The sequence below is a fragment of the Stegodyphus dumicola genome, chromosome 2 (genome assembly GCF_044657685.1).
Source record: "Stegodyphus dumicola isolate Sdum_Otavi_A_Nest chromosome 2, ASM4465768v1".
Lineage (NCBI taxonomy): Eukaryota > Metazoa > Arthropoda > Arachnida > Araneae > Eresidae > Stegodyphus > Stegodyphus dumicola.
Window position 1 is genome coordinate 4,223,690 of NC_140769.1, and position 12,801 is coordinate 4,236,490.

General features: G+C 29.5%; 1 protein-coding gene across 1 annotated transcript in view; it reads right to left on the bottom strand.

Annotated features, from left to right (window-relative positions):
• Positions 1–73: 73 nt before the first annotated feature.
• LOC118195646 (UBX domain-containing protein 1) overlaps positions 74–12,801 on the bottom strand; it is a 100,374-nt gene continuing 87,646 nt past the window's right edge. Inside the window, exon 10 of the mRNA XM_085810391.1 lies at positions 74–210. Within this exon, the coding sequence (XP_085666517.1) occupies positions 167–210 (44 nt within the window). The 3' untranslated portion in view covers positions 74–166. The remainder of the gene's footprint in view (positions 211–12,801) is intronic.

The following is a 12,801-nucleotide window of genomic DNA, read 5'->3' on the forward strand; positions in this document are numbered from 1 at the left end:
CATTATGACAACTGAGGAAAATCTTTTCCTCAGTCTTCCATTTATCAATCACACTTTTTTGGTAAATAAACAATTATTTTTAAACAGAAATTTATTCATTTAATACAAAATAAAGCACATTATTTTTAAACATATTTCCCTATAATATTTACAATTTGAAATCAAGTCACGGTTGCTTGCTTACTATTAAAACAGCTGATGGCACTAAACCTGAAATGAAATTTATTGCATTAAATATTAAAGAAACATAAGACACGCATATATATTTACGTAAAATATAAAACATGAAACAAAATGATTAAATTGAATTGGAATAAACTGGTAATAGATCTTCAGACTCATAAATTTTAATTAAATGCCACTCCCCTTCAAAGGAATATTATCAGTAAAATTTGTACACATTTATGATTAAATATATAGGATTGTTTTGAAATTTATTAACTGTGAAAAAATTTTTTGGTCTTTGTGAAACATTTAGTTCTATATTTCTTACTTTATATATATGTATCAGATTTCTTGATTCCTAAGTCCATCTACAATTTCCTAAATTAAATGGTTGAGGAAGGAAAATATTTTTGGGAATTGAAAGAAAGTTATGTCTAGATTTATTGAGATTTTAAGCAGCAATGATTAATGTTACAAGTTGAAATAAAAAAAATTACATTAAAAATATTTAAGAATAAGTGCATGAAAGAAATGTGTGTAATATGGTCTATATAATACTTTATAAATTATGTTTATAGATGCACTCTCAAGTCATGTTTCACTGTATAACTCGTAGCTATGCACATAGGCTATTTCAGATAGCCAGCCTGTAATTTCCATTTTTAAAAGGCTATTTCATAACTGAAGGTTACAATATATTAATGATTTAAAACTGACACCAGAGAAACACAGAACATGAAATTATAATCATGCTTTAAAATTAAATGAGCAAAAACTATAGTTACTGCTTCAATAAGAAGGCAATTCTTTATAAAAATTACAATTTCGGTATCTGTATGTTGGTGATTATGATTGGAAATTAATCCTTCTTTAAACATTTTGGCACGGTAATCTTGATGAATAAAGGTTTTAATACAGAAAATAAAAAGAAAGGAAACAGATTCATAAAAATCTTTCTTCCATGTAATATCTGTTACAGTAATTAAATAAAAAAAAGTTATCTAATGTTATTAAACATGAATTAAAAATTCTCCGAAACAAATAAATAGTTCCATTTTCAATAAAGGTATCCAGAAATTATGAACTTCACAAACTTTTTTTAAAGCCCTAATATTATGTAACTAATAAAACCAAAAAATATTACAGTTAAGTGTTCATTATACAATTATAATGTGTGCGGTTTATTGCAGTTCAAATGATTGAAATGGCTATTCTCTTTAAAAACGCATGATTTTATTTAAACAGACTTAAAAATAAAATAGTAGTAGATCACTAACATTGATTAAACATCATTGGACATGCAAAGTATCTCCTGTATATTAGATTTCTTATTCAGAATTTATTCTTATACAGAATAAGACATTTGATGAAATGCAAATCATTTTCTTCTATGCTATTCAATCCATCGTAAACATGCTTTTGAGAATTTAATTCAGTAAATGTTCTCCAGTGATTTGCAAAGATTACAACAGAAATGCTTGTGTCATGAGCAGTTACTTTTCTATAATTACTTGAAAACAAAAACAGCAAAGAAAGGACCAGCAACTTGTTGCTAACGAGCAGAACTACAAAGAAAAATTTCAGAATCCTTACAGACATAGCTGGATGGCTTGGTTCAGTTTATTTAATTATAGCAAAGCACATGAGGACTATCTGCTTAAGATGAGAGGGATGCATTTGTGGAAAAACCTTTTAAAGGAAACTAGCTTATATACACATTATACATGGAGAAAACCATGAAAATGTCCATGCAGCCAACCTGTTTACTGAGATTCAAACCTGCCTAAGATGAGAGGGATGCATTTGTGGAAAAACTTTTTAAAGGAAACTAGCTTATATACACATTACAGATGGAGAAAACCATGAAAATGTCCACGCAGCCAACCTGTTTACTGAGATTCAAACCTCGGTTGAACTACCAGTGTTCAGCGACTTTCCCACTTGGCTGCTAGTGGGCATTAATAGGTGGAAGTTGTGAGTATCTCAGTATCTAACGTTCAATTCTTCTCAGTATCTAACGTTCAATGTATGTCTCGCATATGGTATTAATAGTGTCTGTTTATCCTGTATGGTACTATAGTGTCTGTCCATGCTCCCCCATGTATTGCTCCTAAAGTCTCACCTCATAGCATAATTTAAATCACATGTACAGCATTAAAAGTACCAATGGTACAATGTACGCATGGGTATTGCCATGCGACTGACACATTTATATTCGCACTCAAACATCTTCATGCAAAAATAGCTTTCATGTACCCTCATGTACAGTCTTAATAGCTTCAAATCATTTAATAATCTATGTGTCTTATGTTAATAATCCCTTATTCTCTGTTGACAATAGAATGTAACCAAGTCATCAAGGGTCCTGTAACCGTGCCCATGTACATCTTTTATATAGTACAATAAATATCCGTGGGGTTGGCATCCAATTCCACATGGGTATACCCGTTGTACCCAAGACGGAAGCCAGCTCAATGGCTGAAACTATGCAACAGCAAGGTAGGTAACAAGCTAAAATCTAAATGAAGCATAAGGAGAAAAGAGATTATATGTATGAAAGTTCTATTTTATTCTCATGATTAACTGTCAAAAAACTACTTATGTTGAACATCACAAAGTCCACATCACTTGTTACACTTTTAAAATATGTAATGGGCGAGATAAAAATGCAGGCTTGTGAACAATATGCTTCCTACAATAAGAAATATTCCAGGTTAAATTTTAATTATAATGAAGACACAATCTCTTCCTAAGAAAGAAAACTAAAATGAACCTTCTGTTCTTGAAAGCTAGCACAATAAATTTTGGTGTAGAAATTCAATAGTAATTTTGAAAATGAATTATGTTGTAGAATATCTCAAAACTAAATCATGGTAAATAAATTACATCAGTTTTCATTCTATGATCTCTTTCTAATTTAAGATAAAGCTATATACAATAAAAAGTGATAAAGTACACTTTTTTAAGCCCAAGTACTGGAAATTATCAATATTTTGATATTAACTTTGAGATTTGATAATGAATTTGAGACCAATATCCTTCAGCCAATAATGTCAGTACTTAAGAGCAAGTACAACAAAAACTAGGATTTTCTGAATAAGCAGATTCATTTGCTGAAAAAGAACGATTATTATACTTTACAATGTTCTACTTTACATATTTAATTTGAATACCTAACTGATTAAAAGTTAACATCTTGAACATATATAAATTTACTTATAATATAATACTTATATATAATTACTTATTAAATATAAATTTAGTTGGGTACTTATGTACTAATCGCAACCATCTAAGTAAAAGTAGTCAAATTTTCAGAAAGTGCCAAACTCTGGCAACCATGCTCACAACGATCTTTTCAGTCAAGCAAGACTGTCATTTTTGTATGCATTCTATTTTGTTGTATTCCAAGTTCCAATGGTTTTCATACATAAATCATGATATTTTCTGCCTTAAACTTAGTTTTAAAATATGAGCTTATGGAATTCACGAGCAATGGAAGAAATTATGGTAAAACTTAGGCAGTAATATAGAATTTTGCTGAAAATTTTATAGAGGCAACAATGAGGAAATGTGTTTTCTAGATAGCTGCTGTTGCTAAAGATTGCACAACACTGAGTCTCTACAATTCTCTGATATTTTTGTACGTGAAAATGGATCACTGTGTACTTCGGAAGAAGAATAGCGAAAAAAAAATTACAGAAAGATTCGAATAATGTGTTTTATTTTTTAATATACAACATAATCCTTATACTATTATTATTACTAGTATTAATCATTCAAATTTGTATTTTAAATTGCTAAAGTATGTGTTCTTTTCCTATTTGATATTGTTTACCAAACTTACTATAAATATCGATAGTTTGGAAATCTTTATAAAAAAGAAAGCATGAAAACCCCCAACTTGCACATGCTAAGTAACTTTTACATTTTCATCTGTAAAAAAAGTTCACAAGCATACATTGTGCAAGAAATAGCAGGCTAATCCATCTCCTTAATTGTGAGTACCAACATTTATTTAATTTTTTGTTAATAAGGTAAAGATTATCCAAACTCTAACAGCCTTGAAGTTTTTAAATGAACATAATTTTTTTTCTGTTAGCTTAATTACTTAATACCAATAAAAAATCTAATGAATTTTAATTAACTGTATTTTAAAAATATAGTTTACAATTTATTTTTTATTTTTTTTTTTCCCAGCAAAGCTTATGGATTTTGGTTAATCCCCTCCCTTGTTAGGTTGTGAATTTGCCAGGAAAAAGTTTATTCGGTGATATTTTTAAGCAGTGAATAATTTATCTAATTCCACATTAGAATTTTGTATTTTTTGTAAAAAATAAAATGTTTACATAAGAAATAATAATTTAGGCATTAAAAAGAACACAGATTTCATTATGCCTGTTCTTTTTCATGTCTCTATGCTTATGAAAATTCTTAATTAACCACTTGCGTTAAAAAGACGTTCCATGCACGTCGAGATGCTTTTGTCTCACACCGCGCAAAAAAATTAAAATAATGTGGTGCACACGTCGCCTAACAACGAGGTTGTTTATTTCTCGAGTTACAGCTCTGGATTGCACTCGCAGACGCGGAGCAGTGTAAATGAGACACTTTACCGCTTGCTATATTGTAGCGCATGGCACTGCAATCGTGAAGTTTAGTCGTAGAGCAAGTGGTTAAGGAAGGTGATTTCTCTAAAGCATACGGCTTATCAAAGAGTCATTTAATAACTGAAAAATTTACAATTTACATAATTGAGACTATTGCATACAGAAGATTTCTGAAAATTTGAAATTTACAGACATCTTTTATAAATAAGAATTCTAAAATAAAAACGAGAACTCTGTTTTTAAAATTTTAGATCCACTAAGGTTCTTATCCGTGGATTACTGAATCCAAAATTTTAAAACCAGAGTTGTCTTGTTTATTCTAGAATTTTTACTTATAGAAGATTTTTGAATAACTGATGAAGAATAATTAAAGAAACCTCGTCAAACCCAAGTTAATCAATAATATTATGTTAAATTATAACTATTTAAAAAATAAAAATGATAAATAAAATATGTCTTTGTCTAAATTAAATTTTGAATTTAACAAGAAACAACCCAAGATAATTTAAAATCCCTCTCCCCATTCATTCTGAACCCCTGTTTTACATTATGATACCATTCTGCCTTATATGATGCTTCATCAGAACCAAATGTGATATGCTTCTGAAGTTTGATATATTATGTACACTTTCTTGGTTTATACCAGGGATGGGCAAACTTTTTTGGTCATCGGCCAAAAATCGGAAAAAAATTTTTGGCGGGCAAAGATAAATTTTCCCATAATTTTAAAAACAATATACAAGTATTAAAATTTAAATATGTTAATGAGATGAACGAAGTTGCAATTTCATTAAAAAAGTTCCTTAGATTGAGGTTCGAAGTGAGATGTACTGATTCTATGGAACGAGGCTAAATGCTCATCTGTCAGTCTGTTTCTTAAATAATTTTTTCTAAGGTTCATAATTCAGGGTTCGTACACATTTCCTTACATGAAAATTAAGGACCATCAAAGAAATAATTAAGGACCTATCAGCAAACAAAAAAAACGAATAGAATAAAGCAATTATCCATACAACCGACTTCATGCTTGTAATTTCACTTTAAGAAACTAACAGAAGTGTGTATTATGCACTATCATTAAATTCACTTTACCATAAAACAATTTTGAAAATTAAACTAACTCCCTACAAGTTATGAAGTAGAATAACATTAAATTAGGAATATAATTTCTTTAAAAACATGTATAAGTGTATTTTAGACTAATAACAGTCATTATTTTAGAGATTTACATGATTATTATTTAACTTATTTGATATTTATTTAAACACAGTCAACTACTATTATAATCACAATGTAAGAATATTTTGCAGATTAAAATAACTGATTTGTAAACATACAATTTATTTCCTTGGTTTTTTGAAAGATACTAGAATAATAAACTGTACAATAAAAGATACAAAACATTTGTGCTTTTTTTAAATCTGAAATCTTTTCAGCTATTTTAACATCTAATTTATTTATGTTTATTTCCTTTTCTTTAACTATTCTTCTAAGTTCATTTGCTTTGATAAACAAATCAATGTTCATGCTGGTCTCAGCTTCATCTGCTAAAGCATCTACTTCTTCATTAATATCTTTAATGTCCCTTTGAAGAAATTTTTTCTTCTGCTTCATGTAATCAATTTCTTCCTCAATGATATTTCTTTTCCTCTTTGAATTTTCAGATTTAGTTAAAGATTTTTATTCTTCTAAATACTGCATATATTTAGACCTTGCATAAGCTGCTTCTGATCTCATTTCTTTATTAATTTCGATATTAAGAACACCTCCAGAAAATTTTATGTAATCAAATATTGTGTGTTGAAAAATGTATGATGAGTCACTTAAATTTTCAATTTCAATTGCTTTATTTACAGAGAAGCCCCTTTCCACAGAGGCCTGTCCATGTGACAAGATAAGAATCATTTTCACTATTTTCCATACTTTTGAATAGTGAAAATCATGAAAATAAGAAGTGAGAAATGTGTCAAGAGAAATATTTTGAGGATCAAAAGTAGAAAATTCATGTAAAGTTGTCTTAACTACTTTGTCTAGAAACTCTCCAAACTGCAGCAGAATTTCATCCCAATCATCTTGTAAAACACGTTTATTCTGCATTAATACCGTTAAAACTATTTTCATTTTGTTCTGGGCTTTTTTTGGACTTTTTAACCATCAATCGCGGGTCTATACAAGATGCATTTCGAATAAGAGAATAATTTATTGAACATTTAGACATTAAGTGTTGTACCATTGTTAAGACACATTGTTGACGTTCTTGTTTCAATGCAAAACTTTCAGCTTGTGAAATGTCCTTCTTGCAGTATTTATCATTCATTAACTGCTCAGCAATAAATCCCAAATAAACTTTACTTTTATCATTATAACAATTTGGATCATTAAAATTAAATTTATAAAGATTTTCTGCTTTAGTTATTTTTGAATATTCTAGTTTCAAAATTTTAAAGTGCTGAAGGCAATCATTTACAAGTTTTAAGATATCTTCAGCAAAAAAGGGAATAAGTGGTTTATCACTTTGATAATATTCAAGGAAAGGCAATAATATTTTCGACAGAGAGAGAAAAAAAATTAATTTTATAAGAAATTTTTTATCTTTAGTTGCCTCCAAAATATTTGAGAAGGATTTCGATGAATTTTTTTTAAACTTCCTCATTTCAACTTCTTTAATGTACATTAGCAAGTCATTCCATATTTCAATGGCTCTTTCAACTGCTGGGACATTTTGCAACCATCGGTAAAAGCAGAACTTCACAGGTAGCTTTTTTAAGCCAGATATACTTACAAAAATCTTCACGTCTTGCAGGAGAATCTTTAAAAGTCCAATATAAGGAGAATAAGAATGATGGAATGTCCCAGCCAGTGGATGACATCCTATGCTCGAAAGCATTGTTAAGAATGTGCAAACCACATGTCCCTAATGTCAAGCATTGAATGTTATATTCCTTTGTCAAGTCCTGTTGCAATAAATCATAAAATTTCCAGTTTACTGCAGGACCATCCATCGATATTTGTAAGAGTTTTGACAAGTCTAGTTTTTCAACACATTCATAAAATTTGGATAAAATAATTTCACTTGTTGCATGCCCTATAAATGCAGAAGTAAGGTACTGAGTTCTGACCTTATTTTCATGATGCCAGTACCTCACATAAATATCTAGTTGCTTCTTTTGATTTGTCAGATTAAGAGTCTCATCAAATAGTAATGTAAAAAACTCAGCATTTTTACAATGCTTTAGTAACGAAGTTTTAAAATAAGGGCCAAGACCAAAATAACAGATATAAGCACATTTCTTTTCACCACATGAAAACCATTTTGCAATGGAACTATCCGGGAACATTTTAGTGAATAACGGCCCAATATCATTGCACAATTTAAAAGAATAGTGGCTTTTGATGCACTTAAAAGCCCACAATATTTCTGCATCTGTAAGTTCAGATTTGAAATGAAAAGAAAAGAATTGATTTTATTATTTTCTACACTTATTGATGTTGAATTAGCATTCCTGAAGTAGATGGTTCTTCTAACTTGACAAAATTCATGATACTGTTAGAAGAAACTCTGCAGTTGAGAAGGGAAAGATGTTTTGCAGCTAAAAGGGGCATTACATGCAAGGCATTAGTAAAATTAAGTATTGCATATATATGTATATATATAATAAGAAATCTATATATATAATAAGAAATGTATACTGAAAATATACATTTTTTACTATATACTAATTCAAAACATCTTTCAAAATATAACTTACCAGTATGCATTCACTCTTTTAAAATAATTCTACGTTAATTAAACTTAGGAGATAATATAATCAATTAATCAATATTGTTTAGAAAATAAATTATATATATACAGTACAAATTCCGACATCCGGACATCCAATATCTGGAATGATCTAAAATCCGGACCTCAAAGCCACCACCAACCAATTTTTTAGCGCTTTTTTGGAGGGAAGGGGTATGCTTTACGCATGCGCATTAGATTTTTCCCCTCATCATAAAAAACATGCCGGAAATCCCGATTCTTAGTCTCAGTTTGGCGCTAAATAAAATATCTCATTATTGAAGAAATAATTATTTTAGCATAAATTTGTGTGATTAGTAACTTGACTCCATAGCTGCGTATCTGCTTCGCATAATCTCAAACCGAAACATTTGTTAATTTTACAGCAACTAATATTTTATATCCTTGATGCCGAAATCACAAATCATTATTTATTGTATTTTGCTTTCATCACCGCATGTTTATCAACGGATGACAACTTGAGTGATGACTCATGCAGCGACGCCAAATAACAGAGTATTATCCGATTACAGATTTAAGTTTAATGCGCTAAAATGTTGACAAGGGGAGATTTAACAGAAATTTCTTTCCTTATGCTAAAAATAGATTTTGTTAATGATACTCATAGGACAAACGATTATATTTAGTGCTATTTGAATTAAGAATAACTGATCTGTTATTCACACAAAGCCAGGACCAGCGCCAGAGCTCGCATGGCCGCACCAGGCGGCAGAATTTAGGGAAGTTAAACAGAAGTTTTTCATTGCGATGACAATGCCCAAATCATCAATCAATTAACGGAGGGCGAAATCTGTAGTATGGTTCTAAATCCAGAAAATACAGCTACCGATAGTGAAGAAAGTAACAGAGAGGTTATTGAACGAGAAAAAATTTTGATTGACATGTTATTCGGAATTCTCGACACAGCAATTACAGGACTTGAACAATGGAACTTAATAACTCAACAAGAAATTATATGTCTATAGTATTAGCCTAAAGTATTAGCAGAGAAAACAAATCAAACAACTCACATTGAAAGAAATGTTTAATAAAGTAAACATATAAATGTTAAGCTCTTTTCTTTTGTAAATTTGAGTAAGGGCCAACTCTTTCCAAAAGTCTCAATTATAGCCCGAATTGAGTGAAGATTTTAATCTTCTTCTAATTTTCCATACTTTAGCCAGTATTTAGTTAAGTTTTGATATACCAATTAAATCAAGTTCATTAAATTTTAATATTTTCTTTCATCAAATTTAAGTTTTATTTAACTTCCTAAAGGAATTTTTCAGAAATTTCTGGGAATTTTTAGAGACTTTTTAAAAACTTCGATTCAAAAAAATTTTGTGAAATTTTACTTTAAAACTTTAATATTAAAACATTTCAGTTTTTTTTAATTACTTTAATTTTTTGCAATTTTCACACAAAATATCTTTCACTTAATTTTTTTAACAATTTTCACAGTTTTTCAACAGAACACGCATTTCTAATTACAAACAGTTTGCATTTTTTTCACATACCACTTCACACTTCACTTTAATTTCCTTCAAGCAAACATACATCTCAAAAAATGGATAAAGGCATATTCTTCGTTTCTCAAACCATTCCGAAATCTGTTTATCAATTTCACGCTGCTCTGCGGCACGGGGGGGGGGACGCCAAAACGCCGCAGCGCGCAATGAATTGAAAGGTAATCTGTCAGCACTATCCTTATCTTCAGAGCAGATGTTTATATTTTATTTGGCTTATAATTCCTTACTACATGTAGTATTTCATCTCGATGTACTCCGTCTTTGATATGATTTAAATCAAATTTCTTGTCATTATAATTCACTTCCGATAAAGTAAAGAGAAAGTATTATCACATAAAACGAAGCAACTTAAACAACTTACATTGAAAGAAATGTTTAATAAAGTAAACAAATAAATATTAAGCTTTTTCTTTTTGTAAATTTTGATAGCCTTTAAATCATAAATGCTTCATTATTTCATAAATCATGATTTCATATTTTCAATTTTATAATTTCTAAGTGCCATCTTAGTAGATTTAAAATGATCTAATATCCGGAAAAATCTCAAATCTGGGATCGCCGAAGTCCCGACCTCGAACTTTGTACTGTATAAATATAAATATATATATATAATTCCTATGGGCGGTAATTTTTCAAGCTCTGTCTGTGAATTATTCCTGTTTACTAAAGAATTGACCTATGTCAGTTCACTCAGTACAGAAGAACGTATCTTTTACCAACACATCTATAGATATATTGATGATGTCATTCCATTTAATAACTACAACAAAATAGAAATAGCTAATATCTACCCTGCATGCTTAAAACTAAATAAAACAAATACAGAACAACATAATGTAATCTACCTTGATTTACATATTATAGATTACAATTTTATTAAAGTTTACGACAAAAGAAGAGAATTTAATTTTTCCACACTTAAATTAACTAACTGGAATTCAAATATTTCCAAAAGAGTCATACTCAACACAATTTATTCACAGCTACTTAGAATAAAAAGAATATGCAATACTGCAAAACGAGAAGAAATACTATACTTCGTAACTATTTTAAAAAGTAACCTAATTCCTCATAAAATAATTAAAAATACCCTTACAAAAGCTGGCATTAGCCTAACCTATTTTTAGATTTTTTGAATTAGATAATGATATTTTATACCTAAAGCCACAGATGGTTTAAGATGGATGACTAATTCAGAGAATCTAATGTAAAAATGTACAGATAATTCTTGTTTATTCATTCTCTTTCCTCCAAAATTTTGGCACTTAACTTTTAAATACTATTGTGTACATAGTTTTAAATTTCTATAATGGCCAATTTTACTGCTATGATTAACAAATCGGACCTTTTCGTTTTTCATAGTAGCTTGATCACCCGCTAGCTTGAAGAATTAAGACTTTTTTAACAAATGACTGTTTTTTCTTTTTACTCTTGCTTTAATGGCCAAGTTTTTGTAGTTTTAGCTGAATTAGCCATTTTAACTTCGAGACAAAAAATTTTTTCCATCCAACTACATGCCAGGCGCCATTTTTGAGATCTTTTCACGTTTTTCCGAGGTTTCCGTCCCCCTTCAATAATAGGAGACGAGTTGCAGATAACTGACAATCTCTTCGTATTGGCTAATGCCCACAGAACTTCGCCCCCCCTACATATGTCATTCGGATGAAGTACACAGAAGGGAATTACATCCACTTTTCAACTAGTTTTAAGAGGGAGAGCTTTGCATCGCCACAGGTCAGTTTTTTGTTTCTTTTGTTACAACTTTTTCTTTAAGACCCACTTAGTTTGTTATCATCTTAATTTTCTTTTTATTTTAATTACAGTTTTTCCTTACAGATTTCTAAAATATATAAAAAAAATAAATTGTTAATCTTTAAGCTTACAGACCCAGCCCGTATGTTTTTTGTATACTTAGGACTAATAGCTGACCGCTATTTATTTTCGTTTTATTTTGATTTTATTTTTGATTTTAATTTTGATTTTAGTCTAGATATAAGATGTTTAGGTATAGTTTAACATATTTTAACACCTTAATGTGTAATTTTGTGCGGACGCGTCGGGAAATTGGAACAGAGAATTGAGACTATTAAAATTTCCAAGACACTGTCTAAATTTAAAAAATTTTTGTAGCAAAAAAGTTTCAATTGTCTGCTTCGGCGAAACGCGTAATGGGGTTAGCTTGATTCGACATTCAAATAAATTAAATTTCCCTTGAAAAGCCAGTTTGGAAGTCGAGTTGGGCTAATTTACCATTTTCCGCTTACTTTTTTATCTGATTCTGTTTTTTTTTTTTTTTTTTTTGTTTTGTTTTGTTTTGTTTTACATGTTTAATGGTTTGATTTTCATATGTATTATTTTTTTTTTTTTTAACGTGTTGAACTTTTTGGAGCAGCAGCTCTTGGTAATTTTTAGGCGAGCTTACTATATTTTTTATATTTTACTTATTTTGCAGCATATTGCGCAAGATGTTTTCTAGACCAAAATTCGTTTTTCAAAATTGTAATTACTACCTTGCTTGATATATATATATATAATAAGGAATGTATATTTTCAGTTAAACTTCTACGAAATAACTTTAGTAATTCATGAAAGTTAATTTTGCGTCGAGTTAATTCAGGAAAATTAGTTTCAATTAGTTGTTTTCAGCTTTAAAAATATTAAAAAATTTTTAATTAGTTAGTTGTTTTCAAATAATAATTGTATCGCCATTAGCAAA